This window comes from Rutilus rutilus (genome assembly GCF_951802725.1).
Source record: "Rutilus rutilus genome assembly, chromosome: 3".
Lineage (NCBI taxonomy): Eukaryota > Metazoa > Chordata > Actinopteri > Cypriniformes > Leuciscidae > Rutilus > Rutilus rutilus.
In genome coordinates, this window is record NC_140211.1 from 36,442,689 (window position 1) to 36,459,427 (window position 16,739).

The 16,739-nt window shown below is 37.6% G+C and overlaps 1 protein-coding gene across 1 annotated transcript; it reads right to left on the bottom strand.

Moving 5' to 3' along the window:
- Window positions 1-253: 253 nt before the first annotated feature.
- Window positions 254-14,781, bottom strand: usp12b (ubiquitin specific peptidase 12b). Its single transcript, XM_084404100.1, has 9 exons — window positions 14,548-14,781; window positions 12,960-13,040; window positions 11,600-11,813; window positions 10,939-11,201; window positions 8,748-8,824; window positions 8,564-8,647; window positions 7,810-8,007; window positions 4,898-4,976; window positions 254-3,121 (listed from the first exon to the last, which is right to left on the bottom strand). The coding sequence occupies exons 1-9, from the start codon at window positions 14,593-14,595 to the stop codon at window positions 3,020-3,022; spliced, it is 1,146 nt and encodes a 381-aa protein (XP_084260226.1). The 5' UTR covers window positions 14,596-14,781; the 3' UTR covers window positions 254-3,019.
- Between the last annotated feature and the right edge of the window lie 1,958 nt (window positions 14,782-16,739).

The window sequence follows — 16,739 nt, forward strand, 5'->3', positions numbered from 1 at the left end:
GCCCCGTTTCCTAGACTAAAATGCATGTTGAGCTGTTTTAACTGAAAGCAACTTGCACTAACATATCTTAAAATATGTCAGTGCCATTGTTTTGTCTTAAGATGCACACAGTGATGTTTTCTAAGGCACATTTAATACAGGTACGTCTTATTTGAACTAAAAGTGATTACATGATGATGGCACAATCTATGATTGCTTTAAGTCACATGGCTGTTGCCCAGTTTGATGACATCAAAAAGAAACAGAGACCATATGAACCTCCTTGAGGTGGTTGGTGTGTTTTTGTTTGTTTTTATTTGGGACAAGGTGATCCAGTCCCGTCTTTCATCCACACTGTCCACTCCACTCAAAAACCAGATTATTCAGCTGGTTTACTTTTTTCATATATATACATTGCTTTATCGAAAGTGCACTTTTTTCAAACCCAGTATGGAATAAACACATTATTACAATGTTATGGGAAGAGGCGGAATGAAACAACTAATGCTAGCATGATGTAGCATTAGATTGTTTTGTCTCATGTTTTAATGTAGTTGATGTCTGTCTGCTAATGCCAACACTCATCAGGTTGCTGTTACTGTGATCAGTGCATTAACGGTTTCTATGACTAGTAACAATTCCTCGAGCTCGCAGCATTAATTTGATAATTCCAACATTATCACCCTTACATTTTTGCTTCAACCATCTCTCCACATAACATACAACAGTCCTGGTGTCCAAATAAAGGACTAATTAGCAAATGTATAAAAATGGAAATGTCAAAGAAAAGTTAATATAACATTTATAATTACACATAAATAAACTTATATGATATAAAAGAGCAGAAATAAAATAAACATTCCTTCCCCTGTAACTACAAAATCACAAGTCAATTAAAAAAAAATAAAAAAATATCCAGTTAACTCAGCTTGGAGACGCCTTCATTCAAATGTGATGATGACATCTACAAACACTCTTACATACCCTGTGTGAGTGTGTGATTTACATGAAATGGCACCATATGTCAGTCTATTTTAACATATAGTTCGGTCTACTTAAAACACGCAATGCCAGTAGGTTAACTGACAAGCAAGAAGCTTAAACCTCTTTACAGACATTGTGATGTCTTGTTTAAATGACCTTTTAACATGCTTCATAACAATGTTAAGAGTTGTTATACCATGCATGCATTGATACCAAGTAGACTTTACAGGATGAATGGAATAATAATCAGCAGCAGTGTCAGTTATGACCCCTCACAGATTAAAGCAGATTTGTCAAACCAACAATCAAATAAAACCAGTGTAGTTTACATAGGAAACCTGAAATGAAAAAAGAAAAAGAAAAAGAAAACACCTTTTCATTCTTATACCATCTACTTTAACAACAAGACAACAAGCTAGGCAATTGTGTGTTCGAAACTCTTTCAAGAAACCTTAGCAAACCTGGAATATTTGACTGCGGTACCTCGCTTGTACATACTTTACGCCTTACAAGATGTAGGCTCATATACCTAATCTCGCTGGGTGTGCTTATTTTTGCCTATAAAGCTTGACTAATTGTCTTGTAAATATTTACTAACTGTGAGCCAACTGGGAGAAGTAACTCATCCTCCAGGCTGAGCAACGTCCACAAAAAAGAAACAATCCTTAACCAATCTAACTATTCCAGACAGAGCCACGCAGGCTAAGTCGCCGCTTAAACCTGACATTCACAGACCTAAAACTGTACTTCAACTTCACTTCCCTTCTAGGTCTATATTCAGTTAATATGTTATTAATTAAGAGGGCAGAGGAGACGAGAGATCTAGATAAGTGTTACTGAGATTAAACACAATAGATGCAGCCAATTCAATCGGCCTAATGAATCAGAAGACTTTATGATGGAGTGCAGAGTCATTATGTTTGAATTACCCAACATTTCTACTGTTTAATGGCTAAACTGAATGAGGCCAATCCACATTCATTTCAGACAATCTCACAGTGCCACAGTGTTAATGAAACATGACTGGAAACGTGTGCAGCTTTTGGTTTGAATGCGACAGGCATTTATGAGCTTCAACTTCTACTCAGAATAATAAAAAGCCCTGATTTCTACCTCCATCTGTGAAACTCAAGTTAGAGCACTATTAAGTGCGCACTATATGACATAATCAAGCTGTACACTCACATTGCAGTGCACAAGAACTGGCAGAATGTTTTACATTCACTGAATACTGAAAGAACATTCTTAAGCCAAGCTACATCCTTTATACACACACTTCTCTGGTATCCACAATCTCTGCTTAACAGAGTAGAGCTCCCATCAATCCACAGGCCTGCATTACAATAAGCCCTCTATGAAATCAACTGTGAAGTTCTTAAATATAAAAAATAAAAACCTAACCCTTCATGCTAATTTAAGCCCCGTTAGGTTTTTTCATTCAGGTTGAGCAGCTCTACTCTAATGACGACATGAGTTTCTGGCTCTGCAAACAACACATTTATAACTAGCTGGTTGACATGGATGTTGGATGATGCGTCATGTTTGATCTGAGGGTGAAGAACGTTGTGCGGCTTTCTGGAGCCAAACAGATCATGACACGTAACCCAGCGATGATGAATGTGATGTGCAGAGAAGTGAACCAGATTATCTTAAATGAAACTACTTAATGTGTGTGGTGGAAGAAAAAAAAAAAAAGTTTGTACAGTGTCCATTCTCAGGCCATCAAGATGCTCTTTCACATGTTTATATGTGCGTTTTTGTGTGTGCCGAGCAACACCAAGCAGGCGAGTGAGACGACAGCGAACCAGACGGCGATTACTTCTGCCTGGTGATGACTGTGCTGTGTCCAGGTCACCCTGGCATCAACTGCTCCTGTCTGGGGCCCGATTGATGCTCCAGTGCAAAGCTCCACTGATAAGCCTGAATGAAAAGGTACTTGACTGAGAGGGGATGGAGCAGAGGGCCAAGCTGTGTCAACAAAGCCCAAGCCCACTATCTGCCTCATCCGGTCTCTCACAAATCACATCCTTCCATTCCGTCAGTCACTCCCGCTGGCTCAGTCTCTAGACTGATAGAAGAGTATATACCCTGACTCTGAGTTTTTGGAGATGTCCGATGTTAGACCATAGAATTCCTCAATCGCTTGAGCATCTATTTTCTGTGGGGACAAAAAAAAGAGGATTACTGGATACAAAGGAAAACATGCTTAATATGGTGTGCTAATTGCCGACTTTAAAACCGTGCTTGACGCATGAAAACAAGCTTGTTTGAGCTTCTGTTTACCATATTTGATGTGCTCTGTTCATCATATAAAGTGATAGGGTCTCTTCAGACTGTAATTAACCTGCTTGATTCATATATGGATTACGTTTACATACACTTTATAAACTTTTTGAAGTGGGACGGAAATCTCGCAGGTTTCATTAAAAACGTCTTCAAAGAACAAAAGTTTTATTGATTTGAGCAACATGAGCAAAAGGGATATTTCAAACAAAAATGGATATTCTGTCAATTTCTGTCAAGATGTTTTGCCTATTCAATAAAATTCCAAAAATATCTTTTGTGTTTTACAGAGGAAAGAAAGCCATACAGGTTTGGGACGACATCCTTTTAAAGGTGAAGCATGTGATACCTGCACAACTAATAACACGGAACATAACTGCAAGATCACATTAGGGTCGAAGAAAACAACACTGGATCAAGAAATAAACTGAGAGAAGCGCCGAAATGACACTGATTCACCTTTAAGTGACTTCTGAAGGATCTGCATCACGTTTTAACTGAAAGTGTCCCACTCCAGAAAGCTTTCATATCTCTCATTACAGATGTGCAATTGGGAAGACATGGGATAATGAAAAAACTCTGCCTCCATTTAACATCCAGAGACTTACAACACCACTGTGTGCTTGGTTTTTCAAAAAAAAAAATTATGGTACAACAACCACTTCATGTTCTGAGAAGCACCTGAGAGTTTGTGTTCACAACATGTGAGTAAATATTTGTCTGGGTTACCGTGTAGCAGAGCAGATATCACATCTGTGTTTTAAAACCAAATTGATTTATAGTATAAATGTGCATGCTGCTGGTGGTGGAAAATCTGTCTCAGTGTTGAGTCAAGCTACATTTTAAGCCAGTAGTGTAGAACAAACCTAAACAAGTAACCTAAATAAGTAATGTCACAAGGATGTAATGGAAAATATGGTATTGGCTCCGTGTTTCAACAAAAATTGCTCTTCTTAACAAAAAGACTTCCAATAAACTTCCATTCCATATCAAGATTAGTCAAATGTTTTAAGCATCAAGTGAAACTTGCCAAATGAATGAAAGAGTCTTGGTCTCATTAATGCAAGAGTTTCCATCATTCAGAGAACTCCAAAGTATTTGGGTCAATGTGAGGACAACTCCAGACAAGCACTTGGTGAGGCATAAACAGCAGCTGCACATCACCTGACAGGGGGGGGTAATAGATGTGCTACTGTGCAGCGCTAGACATCCAGATACCTCGAGCTGCAATCATACAATTCTCGCTAGAGAGCACAATCTAAATGTGGAAATGAACATACTGCAATGACAGTTGGAAGAAGAAACAATCAAGCTTGCTGAACTGAAACTGATGCGTCAAGGTCTTGGGTGGGTTTTTTTTTATAGATACTTCTACTTTCTTTGTTCCCTTCTTAAACAATGAAACAAAAGGACTATTCTAGGGTAAATGCAACCTAAGCTCTATCACTTACTCGGAAAACAAAGAATAAATGTGCACATACATTGGAAGTCTATGGGGCAACTGTATTATTCAGTAAAGGAATGCATGTATTTTATTTTGAGCAAAAATAAGGAAAAAGTCTATCTGGATACTGACAGTATGTTACAGATTAGTTAACCCAGATTATTACATTATTAATTTAACTAGAGCAACAATTATACATCGACTTACCTCTACAATGTCATCATCAAACAGAAGCCAGAAGCCGTGACTCTTCACTATAGTGATATAATGACCTCGATTTGGCCCGCTACAAAAAAGAAAGCATACCAAAAAGACATGATTAACAATGAAGAATATATATATATATATATGACCCTTGGCAAAAAAGCTATTTGACCATTTAAAAATGTTAGCCTGTTAACTGTCAGTGTTCCAGTAGCGGACACTTGGTGTGCTTCTTTTTTTTTTTGACATTGCATTACCATGGAAAAGATGCTTAAAAACCTTTTAGTTCAATGCCTCAATTTCTGTGATAATCAACTTAAATTTGGAACACAACTTGGTTAGACATATTGCTTTGATTTTCTAGCAATTTTAGAATCCAAATTATTTTGTAAAACATATTCTCTGTATAGAAAAACAATTTTTTTTTTAAGTTCAGTACATTTGCCTTATAGTAAACTCAAACTCAAATGTATAGTTCACCCAAAATAAAAATTCTGTCATTCTTCCAGTTCTTACTGTATGATGTATGAATTTATTTCTTTTCATGAACAAAAAAGATGATATTTTGAAGAATATGGGTAATCAAATAATAATGGGCCCTATTTTGACTTCCATAGTATTTTGTTTTTCTTTATAATGTGGAAGTCAATGGGGCCCATCAACTGTTTGATTAAAATATCTTCTTTTGTTTTCAGCAGAAGCAAGAAATTTATACAGATTTGGAAGAACTTGAGGGTGAGTAAATGACAGGATTTTCATTTTTTGGGCAAACTATCCCTTGAACTTTCACTTCTGCAATAATCTGCTGAGTCTCTTCTTTAAAAACAGGCCCACCCTACGTCTGTATTTAAGCTTTAATGAGTTACATCCATTTAAGTCCAGATCTATGCTCAAAAAGGGGGGAGACAGTTACTGGTTAAGTGAAAGACCAGAATTTTTCTGTTTAGTAAGTGAGCCAAAGTCATGATGCAACAGAAGTAGCAACTTTTCCAATTTTCAATTTCTGTGATATCAACTTAAATTTGGAACACAACTTGGTTAGACATATTGCTTTGATTTTCTAGCAATTTTAGAATCAAAATTATTTTGCAAAACATATTTTCTGTATAGAACAGTTATGTTTTTATTACCTTAGAATGAGCCATTTCTATCTACATACATCGCGGGTCCCCTTACATTGAAATGCGCCGACATGTTTCTACAGGAGCCCTAAACGGACAAATGCGTTTCGTCACTATGTTGTTCTTCGTGCAAAGAAGCTAAAGTCAGCGAATAAAACACTGACACAATGATGAACAAGTAACAATAATATTCGCAATAACATATCGGTTTATTGAGTAATTAAGTAAACCTAATTTCTTCATTTATCTTTGTAAAGAAACCTCATTGCTTAACTGACTACTCTCTGCTGTCTCAGACAACGACGTCTTTTCCTGTCGGCCACCATAACTTCTGTTGGTTGCAACTTGCAACCTCACCACTAGATGGCGCTAAAGATTACACAGTGCACCTTTAAACAACATGCTGTGCTCTTAAAGGTCCCACTGCATGGATTATTTTATTATTTTAGAATGTTTCCTGGGGTGCCCTTATAATGTTAGTATGTTTTTTAGATCAAAAGTTGTTATAATTTAGAAATAAAAGGCATATTTCCTAGCCTGATTTTAGCCTCTGATTTGAACACTCTGTTTGAAGGGGCGTGTCTGCTGTGAGACTTCAGTGTAAACGCCCACTGCTGTGATTGGCTGACATGCTTGCATATGAAATTGAAGTTCATCGTTTAGTCACTGGCTTGATTTACTGATGCATAAACAGTATTGAACGACTTTGAGAGAAAGATTATCTGTCTGAACTTGAACAATTACACATCAGAAATTCACATAACCCACTGGTTCTTCAGAGGCTCGGATGAAGGAACTAAAAAAATACTTTTGTGTTCATTTGTACATCCAAACACTGAGCAACTGCCATGCTTCGCTCGTTTGCAAGCCATGATGTTTCTTGAGGAAAAACCAATATCGCGCTCGCGCAGCTCATTTTCTCCTGGGCGGGCCTAATTCTCTTTGCGGACAAAGAAGAGAAAGGGGAGGTAACCTTTCCCCTTATGACGACATAAGGGGAAGATTTCTAGATTCGCCCGTCTGAGCTTTCATTTTCTCAAAAATACCCAGGGCTTGGTTTACACCCATCAAAACGTCTAGCCACTGGGGGACCGTAGGCAGGCTAGGGAAACTCATATTAAGGTTAAAAAAACCTCATAAAGTGACATTTTCATGCAATGGGACCTTTAAGTTAATATGAAATCCTCAATCAAGATGACAAACATTGACTACGTTTACATGGACAGCAGTAATCTAATTATTGACCTTATTCTGAATAAGACAATATTCTGATTAAGGTGTTTGAATGAGTTGCTTTTAGAATCTTGCTTTCATGTTCCTGGTTTACATGTTATAGAACATACTACATAGATTGATTAAAGGCATGCGTCATTACAATCCCATGCCACGCCGTCTGACGTTTCTTCCAGAATTAAAATTTTCAACATACTTGAATAGTCTTTGTTATGGTACCATATACAGTTTTGGGTGTTTCATTTTTAATTTTCCGAAAGCTTCAAGTGCAGTTAATTACTACATGCTATACATGCAAATTAGATGAGGGCGGATACAAATTCTGAAGCCATGCTCTCTTGTTTGCTGTCAAATGGTTGACCACTGCCGTGTGTGTCCTGTCGCAAAATGCGGTGTTAACTTCGAGTATGACTTGAGCCAGATTAAGGTAATCAGAAATCCCTGTTTACATGGTAGTTTCTTTATCAGAGTATTGTCTTAATCGGCTTAATGCCGGAATATTGTTGTTCATGTAAACGTACTGAGTGACTGGTTAAATTGACTGTGACATCCGAAACCTACCTCCCACAGTGCACCACTACAGCCACCAGGTCGTACAATCGTTCGGGGTTGGTAGCATCACCAGAAGTGTTAAAGAGCCTCAGCTCCAGAGGGAAGACTACACGATAGGAGAGCTTGGTATAGCGATGAAGCTGGTCCATATACTTAAAGCGCTTTAAGTGCAGGGCAAGGATCATGGGTAATTTCTTCACCCGCATCCTGTAAGGAAAAGGAGAGAATCAGCACTGAAAAGGCGTGGACAGGGTTATTTTTGCGGCTGACCTTATTGCAATGCATTTGTAGGAGTTTCCCTTTCAGATGTAAAATGTATGGGAGGAGAGTATTTAAATGAATCATGCAAGATGATTTACTAAGGTTTGCGCTAGTCAATTTTCTGGTATTTGCTCAATTATTTAACGCACAAAAAAGCCAATCTTAAATCAGACACTGATTTGTGCAGCTCTTGGTAGATTGCTTTGGTCACTATGGAAATGATCCGACTGCATCTGTCTTTAATTTGCGTGTCGTTAGTAGATCACACGCCGAACTCTCCACTCCTTTTTGGAGCTTTTTTGGAATTGCGCTCTCACTCTAATTTGCTCTGTTTAGTAAATCTGGCCCTAATGCTGATAAAAGATGCATTCAGGGAGGAAGAACATACTGAATAGACAGGGGTGGTAGCATCAGGATTACATTGGTGGATGTGAATATCACAGCAAATGCATCTCAGGGACAAGAGTGATTTCAGCCATGCCAGTTTATTGCAACTACAAACCTTTTCTGAGCCTCCTGTTTACTTCTGCATTGCTCACAGTAGTACTTGTATTCACTACATAAGGTCTCTGTGTTGCTGAAACCCCTGTCAACGCAGAGACAACAAGTTATTCTTCCACATTCATGAACATTTAACAAAGAACTTGCACCAACTGGTCCGTGACGTTTGAGGTTTGTAGCTTTACCTAAGACAGTGTGTGATGGAGGTATTCTGCTCCACGTCCACTGAGAGGTCTAGGAAGTCTTCGTCTTTACTGCTCACCTGGAGCATTAGAGAACAGGATTACCCATCATACAATATAAATGTACTTGTTATAATTTGTACTTCTGTTGTCTTGTTGTTGCAGCTGGATTTTCAGCACACACATAGATTTCATATCTCAACTTGGATGTGCAAGACTGCATACTTGGATGTGCAAGACTGATTACTGCATAATCAGCTAGTCAGTGGCTTGTCTGAATAACTAGTTGGTTGTGGAAGTCCTGGATAATTAGACTGATGTGTTTCTAAGGGGGCTTTACATAATACATTTTGTTCTCAAATACAGCCAAGCCCTGTCCCAAATGCCACCCTAGACCCTTTTAGTCAGCCTCTGTGTGATATTACATCATTGAGTCTACACACTTTAATGATGTAATATCACAAGGACTATCAATAGTAGCATGCCGTGGAAACCGCATCAGCTCAGCAAATGAATCATCAAATGAAATACTAGTCACCTTACAAGTCTACTAGATCTTAAGTTTAGGCTGCACAATTAAACGAAAATAAAACAGAAATCGCGATATGGCTTGATGCGTGTGTTTCAGAGTGAAATGCGGCACTGTGTCCTTTCACATATGAGCAGCTCATGATCTGAAGTTTTTGGTTTTTGGTGTCTAACATGCATTTGGGAATGTAGCATGCACCAACCATCTCTTCCCAAACTTGCTATGATGGTGCTTTTAAACCAACAGTTTTCAGGTCCCTGCAGTTTTCCGCTAAAATAAGAGCTTGATGGTTTAACACTTGAAAGACTGCCATAAGTATAAGTGTAATTTTACAGATGTACTGCAAAATAAAATGATTATTTTTTTTATTTCATTAAATTTTTTTTAAATATTACAACAGTAATAATTTGTATTGTTTAATATTCTATTTATTATTTAATTTTATAATTATAATAATAGTAATAATAATCTATAGTCATATTAATATATAAAAATCACACAATTTGGGGAAAAATTGTGCAGCCTTACAATCTAGCTTTTTTTAAATTGCAATCACAATTTTTAATCAGAAAAATCATCATCAATCATTAGATGCATCGCGATGCTGATGTGAACGATTCTGCATTGATGCATAAAAACGAAAATAATCTATTTTAAAAAATGTAATTAAATAGGCCCATCATACATTTTAATGTTCTGTTTTATTTACAATCATCAAGCATGTCCCGCACTTTATTTCCTTATTCATGCATGGTCTTTTTGACATACTCAACTTTTTTTTATTAATATAGTCTATAATAAGAGTACTCTTATTATAGACTATATTAATAAAAAAAGTTGAGCATGTCAAAAAAGACCATGCATGAATAAGGAAATAAAGTGCGGGACATGCTTGATGTTAAACAGAGTTATTAAGTACAATAAGCCAAGGAAAATATCTCTAAACTGCCACACACCAGAAGCGCACGCACAGAAAGACTCAAACAGCATGCAATCCCATTTTTAGTTCTCTTTAGCGCCTTATTGCTCTTTTTTTAACGTTGGGGGGGGGGGGGGAATCTGATGTGTAACATTATATTAGATCCATGCATTGGGTCTTAATATAATAAACCTGCTGCTGGCTGTGTCATTAATGTTAATTAAACAATAAAAGAAAAGAGGGAATCACTCACTGCTCTTAACTGTATCTTAAATAATAATCAGATTATTAATAATACGCTAAAGACTATGCAGTGACTATTTTTACATTAGATGATTAAATTTTGCCGTCTCTTCTACATATTCCACAATCGAAACATTTAACAGACTTCTTTTTTTTTGCCGTAACACACTGTTGAAAACTGTTCTCCCGTCACATCCATACAATCTCCTAGATCAGGGTTCCTAAAACTCAGTCCTGGAGGGCCGCTGTCCTGCAGAGTTAAGCTCCAACACTGATCAAACACACCTGAGCAAGCTAATCAATGTCTTCAGGATCACTAGAAACTCACAGCTAGGTGTGTTTGATCAGGGTTGGAGCTAAACTGTGCAGGACAATGGCCCTCCAGGACCGAGTTTGAGGAACCCTGTCCTAGATCCTGATTAGTCAAAGCCAAAGAGCCAATAACATGGTCACAATAACTCACTTTAGAGTGTTTATGACTCACTCCACCTCCTCTGACTCACCGCTTCACAGTTCAGGCACCGTGTCTCATTGGTCAGTGTGCCTTGGAAGATCTCGTGCACCCAGGTCTGCTGGATCTTTTCCTCCGCTTCACCCTCTCCTGTGCTGCTACCGCTTCCACCTCCTCCACTCCCACCATTCTGTACTACCTTTCCATTCTGCTGTCTCTCCTGGCTTTTCTCCTCCTGTAGCAGGTCTGCAATGGTGTTGAGCAAGTAGTTGAGGAATTCGTGTGCATCTTGCTGCATGTAGTTGTCAAACAGCTCTGTAGGGAGAGTAGAAGAAAGTGTTGATAACATTAAGTAGCTGCGAGTCTATTATATAAACAGTGATTCAATCATTTAATAGCAGTGCATTTCAATACATACACAGTGTTTCCTGCATAGCTAATCAGGTGTATAGCTTAATCTTGGCATTCTTTTTTACTTACTGGCCCCACGGTAGTGTATCTAGACAATATCTTGGATCTTGGTATCTATGTCTACATTCAAAACGTTTACAAACTATCGCGCCATGCATACTATATCTGTATAGCAACATCTTTCCATATCATTTCAAAGATCTCCGGGCATCTGAATAACATTCACCACTATCCCTCATCAACAAGCCCTCTCTTGACAGTCAGTCACATCCCGTACTGTAGGACCCATGATCTTTTCTCACCGTTTTCCTTCCTCAGTCTGGAGATGAACTTCTTTGGTGGAATGACTCCCACTTTCTTCTTCTGAGTTGCAATGCTGTTGAACAGGTCAGCCAGGCAGGTGAGCAGGTTCTCTTTACGTCGCGGCTGGATCTTATAGGCCAGCACTTTCTCCCGGAAGGGCCGGCAGAAGTACAGTGCCTGCAGCACTGAGTTACAGTAGCAGGTGTTGCCAAACTGAGCGACCAGATTGTGATTGGACAAAGAACAAATCAAAGAGTGATGAAGGACATGTGATGACATACATGCACATAGAATTGTTAAATCTCCTATTAAAGGGATACTCCACTTTTTTTGGAAATAGGCTCATTTTACAACTCCCCCAGAGTTAAACAGTTGAGTTTTACCGTTTTCGAATCCATTCAGCCGATCTCCGGGTCTGGCGGTACCACTTTTAGCATAGCTTAGCATAGATCATTGAATCGGACAAGACCATTAGCATCTCTCTCAAAAAAAAATGACCAAAGAGTTTCGATATTTTTCCTATTTAAAACTTGACTCTTCTGTAGTTACATCGTGTACTAAGACTGACGGAAAATGTAAAGTTGCGATTTTCTAGGCTGATATGGCTAGGAACTATACTCTCATTCCTGCGTAATAATCAAGAAACTTTGCTGCCATACCATGAGTCCAGCAGGCGTAATGATATTACGCAGCGCCTGAAAATAGTCCCCACCTCGGTAACTCCCAACGTGTCCGGGACTAAATTTATCTAACCTATTAGACCTATTTTCAGGCGCTGCGTCATATCATTACGCCTGCTGGACTCATGGTATGGCAGCAAAGTTTCTTGATGAGCCTATTTCCAAAAAAAGTGGAGTATCCCTTTAATGTCTCTGAGAATTAATGCAAACCAGTGCTGGAACAAAATTTGAACTGAACTGAGCTGGATAATGATGACACTAACATTGGAACATTGACACGGTTCTTGAACTGAATTGAAATAACATTGAACTAAACTGAGCTGAATAATGACACTATTATCTTCTGTAGAACTGCTTTACAACTTAAACTGAATTTGTTTTTCGCAATTGATCAATTTGACAACATTACCAATTATTTTCCTGTTTTTTTTTTATTGTAAAGCTGCTTTAAAACAATCAATAAATAAATGTGACTTGAGTTGGATACATAGTTTGCTAAAATATATTATTTTATTTTGCTGCCTTTAATACACGCTTGCCAAATCTGCCATTAAGGAATGGCACAATCAATCACATTACACAAAAACATCCAAAGTGCTTCACAATGTAAAAGTAATATGGCAAAGTCATCTTCTATTTATAGCAACACTCACGGACAAAGACAACCATGTGAACTTACATTTACCAGTCCAAAGTAGTGTTCATTAACAGGGAACTGTTCCGGTCCAATCTCCTTTTCCAAAGCAGAGGCATTGGCGCCCTACCGAGAAAAGCCACAATGGTTATCTTGGTAATTTGCTCATGGGGGTCTCAATACTACAAGTGACCAGGAACACCCTGCACCTATTCAGGACTAACAGGAACATCCTGTTTGTGGATTGTGATGCAGGCTTGGCATGAACAGGATGCACTTTCTGGGCAAGTGAACCCACTCTGTCTCACCAGGGGAGAACTTCAAGGCAGAGCTTTAAGTGCTGTCAGTATCTGAGGTGTAATGAATGAGTTCTCAGATGTTATAAGGCCTAGATCAGTGGTTCTCAACCTTTTTGACTCGAAGACCCCCATTGTTCGACTCGTTATTCGAAGACGCCCTTCTCTCCATATAGTCTGAGATATTTCTGCTGTTAAAGCCTCTTGTTATCAAACTTTTTTATTAACAGACACTGGGAGTATAGAGTATGGGCCATTTATGGGGGGTGGCATGTTTACATCTTGATTTTGTGTCTTTTTTAGCATTTTAGTTTGATTATTTTGATATATTATTAATCATTTATTAATAATAAAAAAAATGCTTTTAAATCATTCTTTGAAGTATGCCGTTTCTGGGAGGATCTGATTCATCACGACTTATGTAGTTGCGTTTTCATAAAGATTACCTATGTAGTTGTATGCTTACCTTGATCCTAAGCCAAATATATTTCACTAAATTTATGTACAGCAGTTTTTACATGACTCATACATACTGGCACCCTAAATCAACAAGAAGCAAATCTATGTGTCTTATCTCAATAACTGATTATCAGCAACTGCTGTAAAATAAGGAAGTTGCCACATAAATATCTGCTATTTAAAGCAATTATTGATTTATATGGACTAATCTGTTTTTATAACAGAACCCCCAGTAGATAGCCTCCCACATGAATAACATTTTAATTTATAACAATATTGTGTACACAGCATTGCAAATCCTAAATTGTAATATTCGTTGTAAGTTACTGTCTGTATACTCACTTTCTCGTGTAACAGTTTAAGAGAACCCTTTCAGTACTACTACAAAGACATTGAGTTCATTGAATCAGCTTTCAGTTGTGTCCTTCAGATAATGTTACAACACAACAACAACAGCAGCAGCAGCAGGAACTGTAGTCTCATGAATGACCTCACCTCTTTACAAAACGCTTGTACACATATAGAAAGCGTCCACATGACTGATATTATCTGATGGTAAATAAAGTTGAGCCGCCCGTCAAATCAAACATGGACATTATCGCACGCTAATACGCTAGGCTACACATATAACTCTTGAGCAGAATATCAAATTATCGGACAAAAAAATGCTTAAAAGTCCGTTTAACGGCGTCTCCAAACTTCTACTGCGTATATAACCACAGAAAGAGAGGTGTGCAAACTTTTTGTGACTGTGCTGCCATGTCATGACACGGTTGTTTATCTGTTAGCTGTTGAGCTAGCCCTGTTAGCAGGCTAATCCAAACACAGGTTAGACGCAGTGGACGGGACAACACTCACTTATGCGAGGAAAAACTCACCATCGTACAAATCGAGGCGATCTTTCGGACTGTCATCAGTATTTCCATCCGTATGCCGCCATATTGGACCGAACCCCTATTTAAAAGTGTGACAGCCGCACAGGCTGAAGTTCCGGTGAATCCTTCAGTCGGTCCAGCAGCTCGTAGCGGAATGAGGGAGTGTCGCCTAGCTGCCGCGCGCAGTGGAGCAGCTGCGCACTACACAACATTGATTACTATTACAACACATACTATGGCGACGACCTCTGTTCACATTAACTTTATTTGAAAACTAAATACTGGGAAATTGTGCGTATTCAGACAATAAAATAAAAATTCTCACGCGGAAAAAGAAAGCATAGCATTTACAAAGCACAGAATGGTAAAGAAAAAAGGATATGCAAATAACAATCTAAACGTCAATTAGGCGTTCCATTTTTTTTTAATGACTTTACATATTTTTAGACTATCTAAGCCTATAATATTTCGTTTATGCTAATACTGTGAAGGTGTTACATAGGCTATATTTGCATTTGTGGATATAGAGAAAAGTAAAATTACAAAAATATATTAAAACTAGTGCTGTCAATCGATTAAAAATTTTAACTAGATTAATCACACATTTTTTCTGTGATTAATCGCAATTAATCGCAATAAAAAAAGAAATGTTTTTGTACGTTTTTAATATATTTTATAATGTAATAATTTCACAGTTAATCAAATTAATGTAGAAACAACATAAAGACAGTATATTTTAAATAATTGTTTAATGGCATCTTTTTATGAATGAAGGCCAGTATTACTGATATTAATACAGCTACTGATTTTTTTTTTCACATTTATTAGGCTTCAAAAATATAACAGTTTTTAATTTAAGTGAACTTAAAACAATGCTAACATAAACCCATAATAAATGTCATATTTATTCGTGCCCTTCCTGTCTTAACAGTTAGGAAATATACAGAAATTTAATAAAGTTATCAAAGTTATATGCAGTCTGCACTGCATAAACTATAAATTAAATAGTTAATCCTTATTAAAGCTACAAAAGTTATTTAGTCAACAGCAGTGAGTCATTTTCTCTGTTCCCTTTGTTCTTTAACTTTACTGACAGGAAGCTTTATTGGCTGCTGTCCCTTTAAGAGCAGACACACACACACACACACACACGCGGAGCTCACCGTTTATATACTGTCTATGGATCTCACACGCGCCTCATTCTCTCGCAACTCTTTGTTCATTTTAGACTTTATATAAATCATTTAAGACTGCTCTTATGAGGATAATCGACAAAATTATTGTTATTGTTATTGTTATTGTTAGTTCAAGCGCGAAAGAGAACTGGATTCTGGCGCCCTGTCTATGTGTGTGTGTGTGTGTGTGTGTGTGTCACATAAAGACATTCACATACAGCGCTTTCTCTTTTGTCTTGCCGCGCTTGAAATGTTTAAAAGCATTTAAATGAATAAGAGCGTGATCATATAATGTAAAGCTAGCCAACGGATGGCAGAAAAGACGGATGCTGCGTTAATTGCGTTAAATATTTTAACACGTTAAACCAGACAAAAATTAATCGCATGCGTTAACGCGTTAACGTTGACAGCACTAATTAAAACACATGTTAATTCGTCATGATTTTTTCCATGCCTGTTAAATCTTGCGAACAATAAATGAAATATAGGCCTATTAATATATCGACTTGTGTGAACGAAAATTGTGGGACATCATTAGGCTACTTAGGGTTGATGGGTAAGATTTATTAGATCTATTTTACCTTGTTTGTAAAACAGACATTTTTGTTTTTGATTCCAATTCATGCTATTGGATTTAGAATAAGGATAGGCTATAATTTAATTTAAAAAAATAATAATCTAAGAAAAGCATAGTGAATCGTTTCAATAGAAACGCAGACTAGTGAGGAATAGCCCCGCGTTGCATTCTTTTGATGATTTCACACACTATGGCGAAGGCTTAATTATATACGTTAATTAATATTAATATATTATGAATATTAGCCTATTTAGCTAAGTTTGCTGACGTTGCTTGGTAACCTTCCTGTCATGTAACCTCATCATGACCTTGCTTGCCCATGACCTCTTGTTCATATGGCTATGATTCGAATGCATCCGCCTTTCTCCTCTAGTTTCTCAACTGATCCTCTAACTACCGCAGAGTCATACAAACCCTGGACGCCATAGGCTGTAAAATATATA

Excerpts from the sequence above, each read along its gene's own strand:
- usp12b (XM_084404100.1), bottom strand. The coding sequence starts at position 14,595 with ATGGAAATACTGATGACAGTCCGAAAGATCGCCTCGATTTGTACGATG. Across the intron at positions 11,814-12,959 it reads ACTACTTTGGACTGGTAAAT|TTTGGCAACACCTGCTACTG; the intron begins GTAAGTTCACAT and ends CTGGTCGCTCAG. Across the intron at positions 11,202-11,599 it reads CAGACTGAGGAAGGAAAACG|AGCTGTTTGACAACTACATG; the intron begins GTGAGAAAAGAT and ends CTCTCCCTACAG.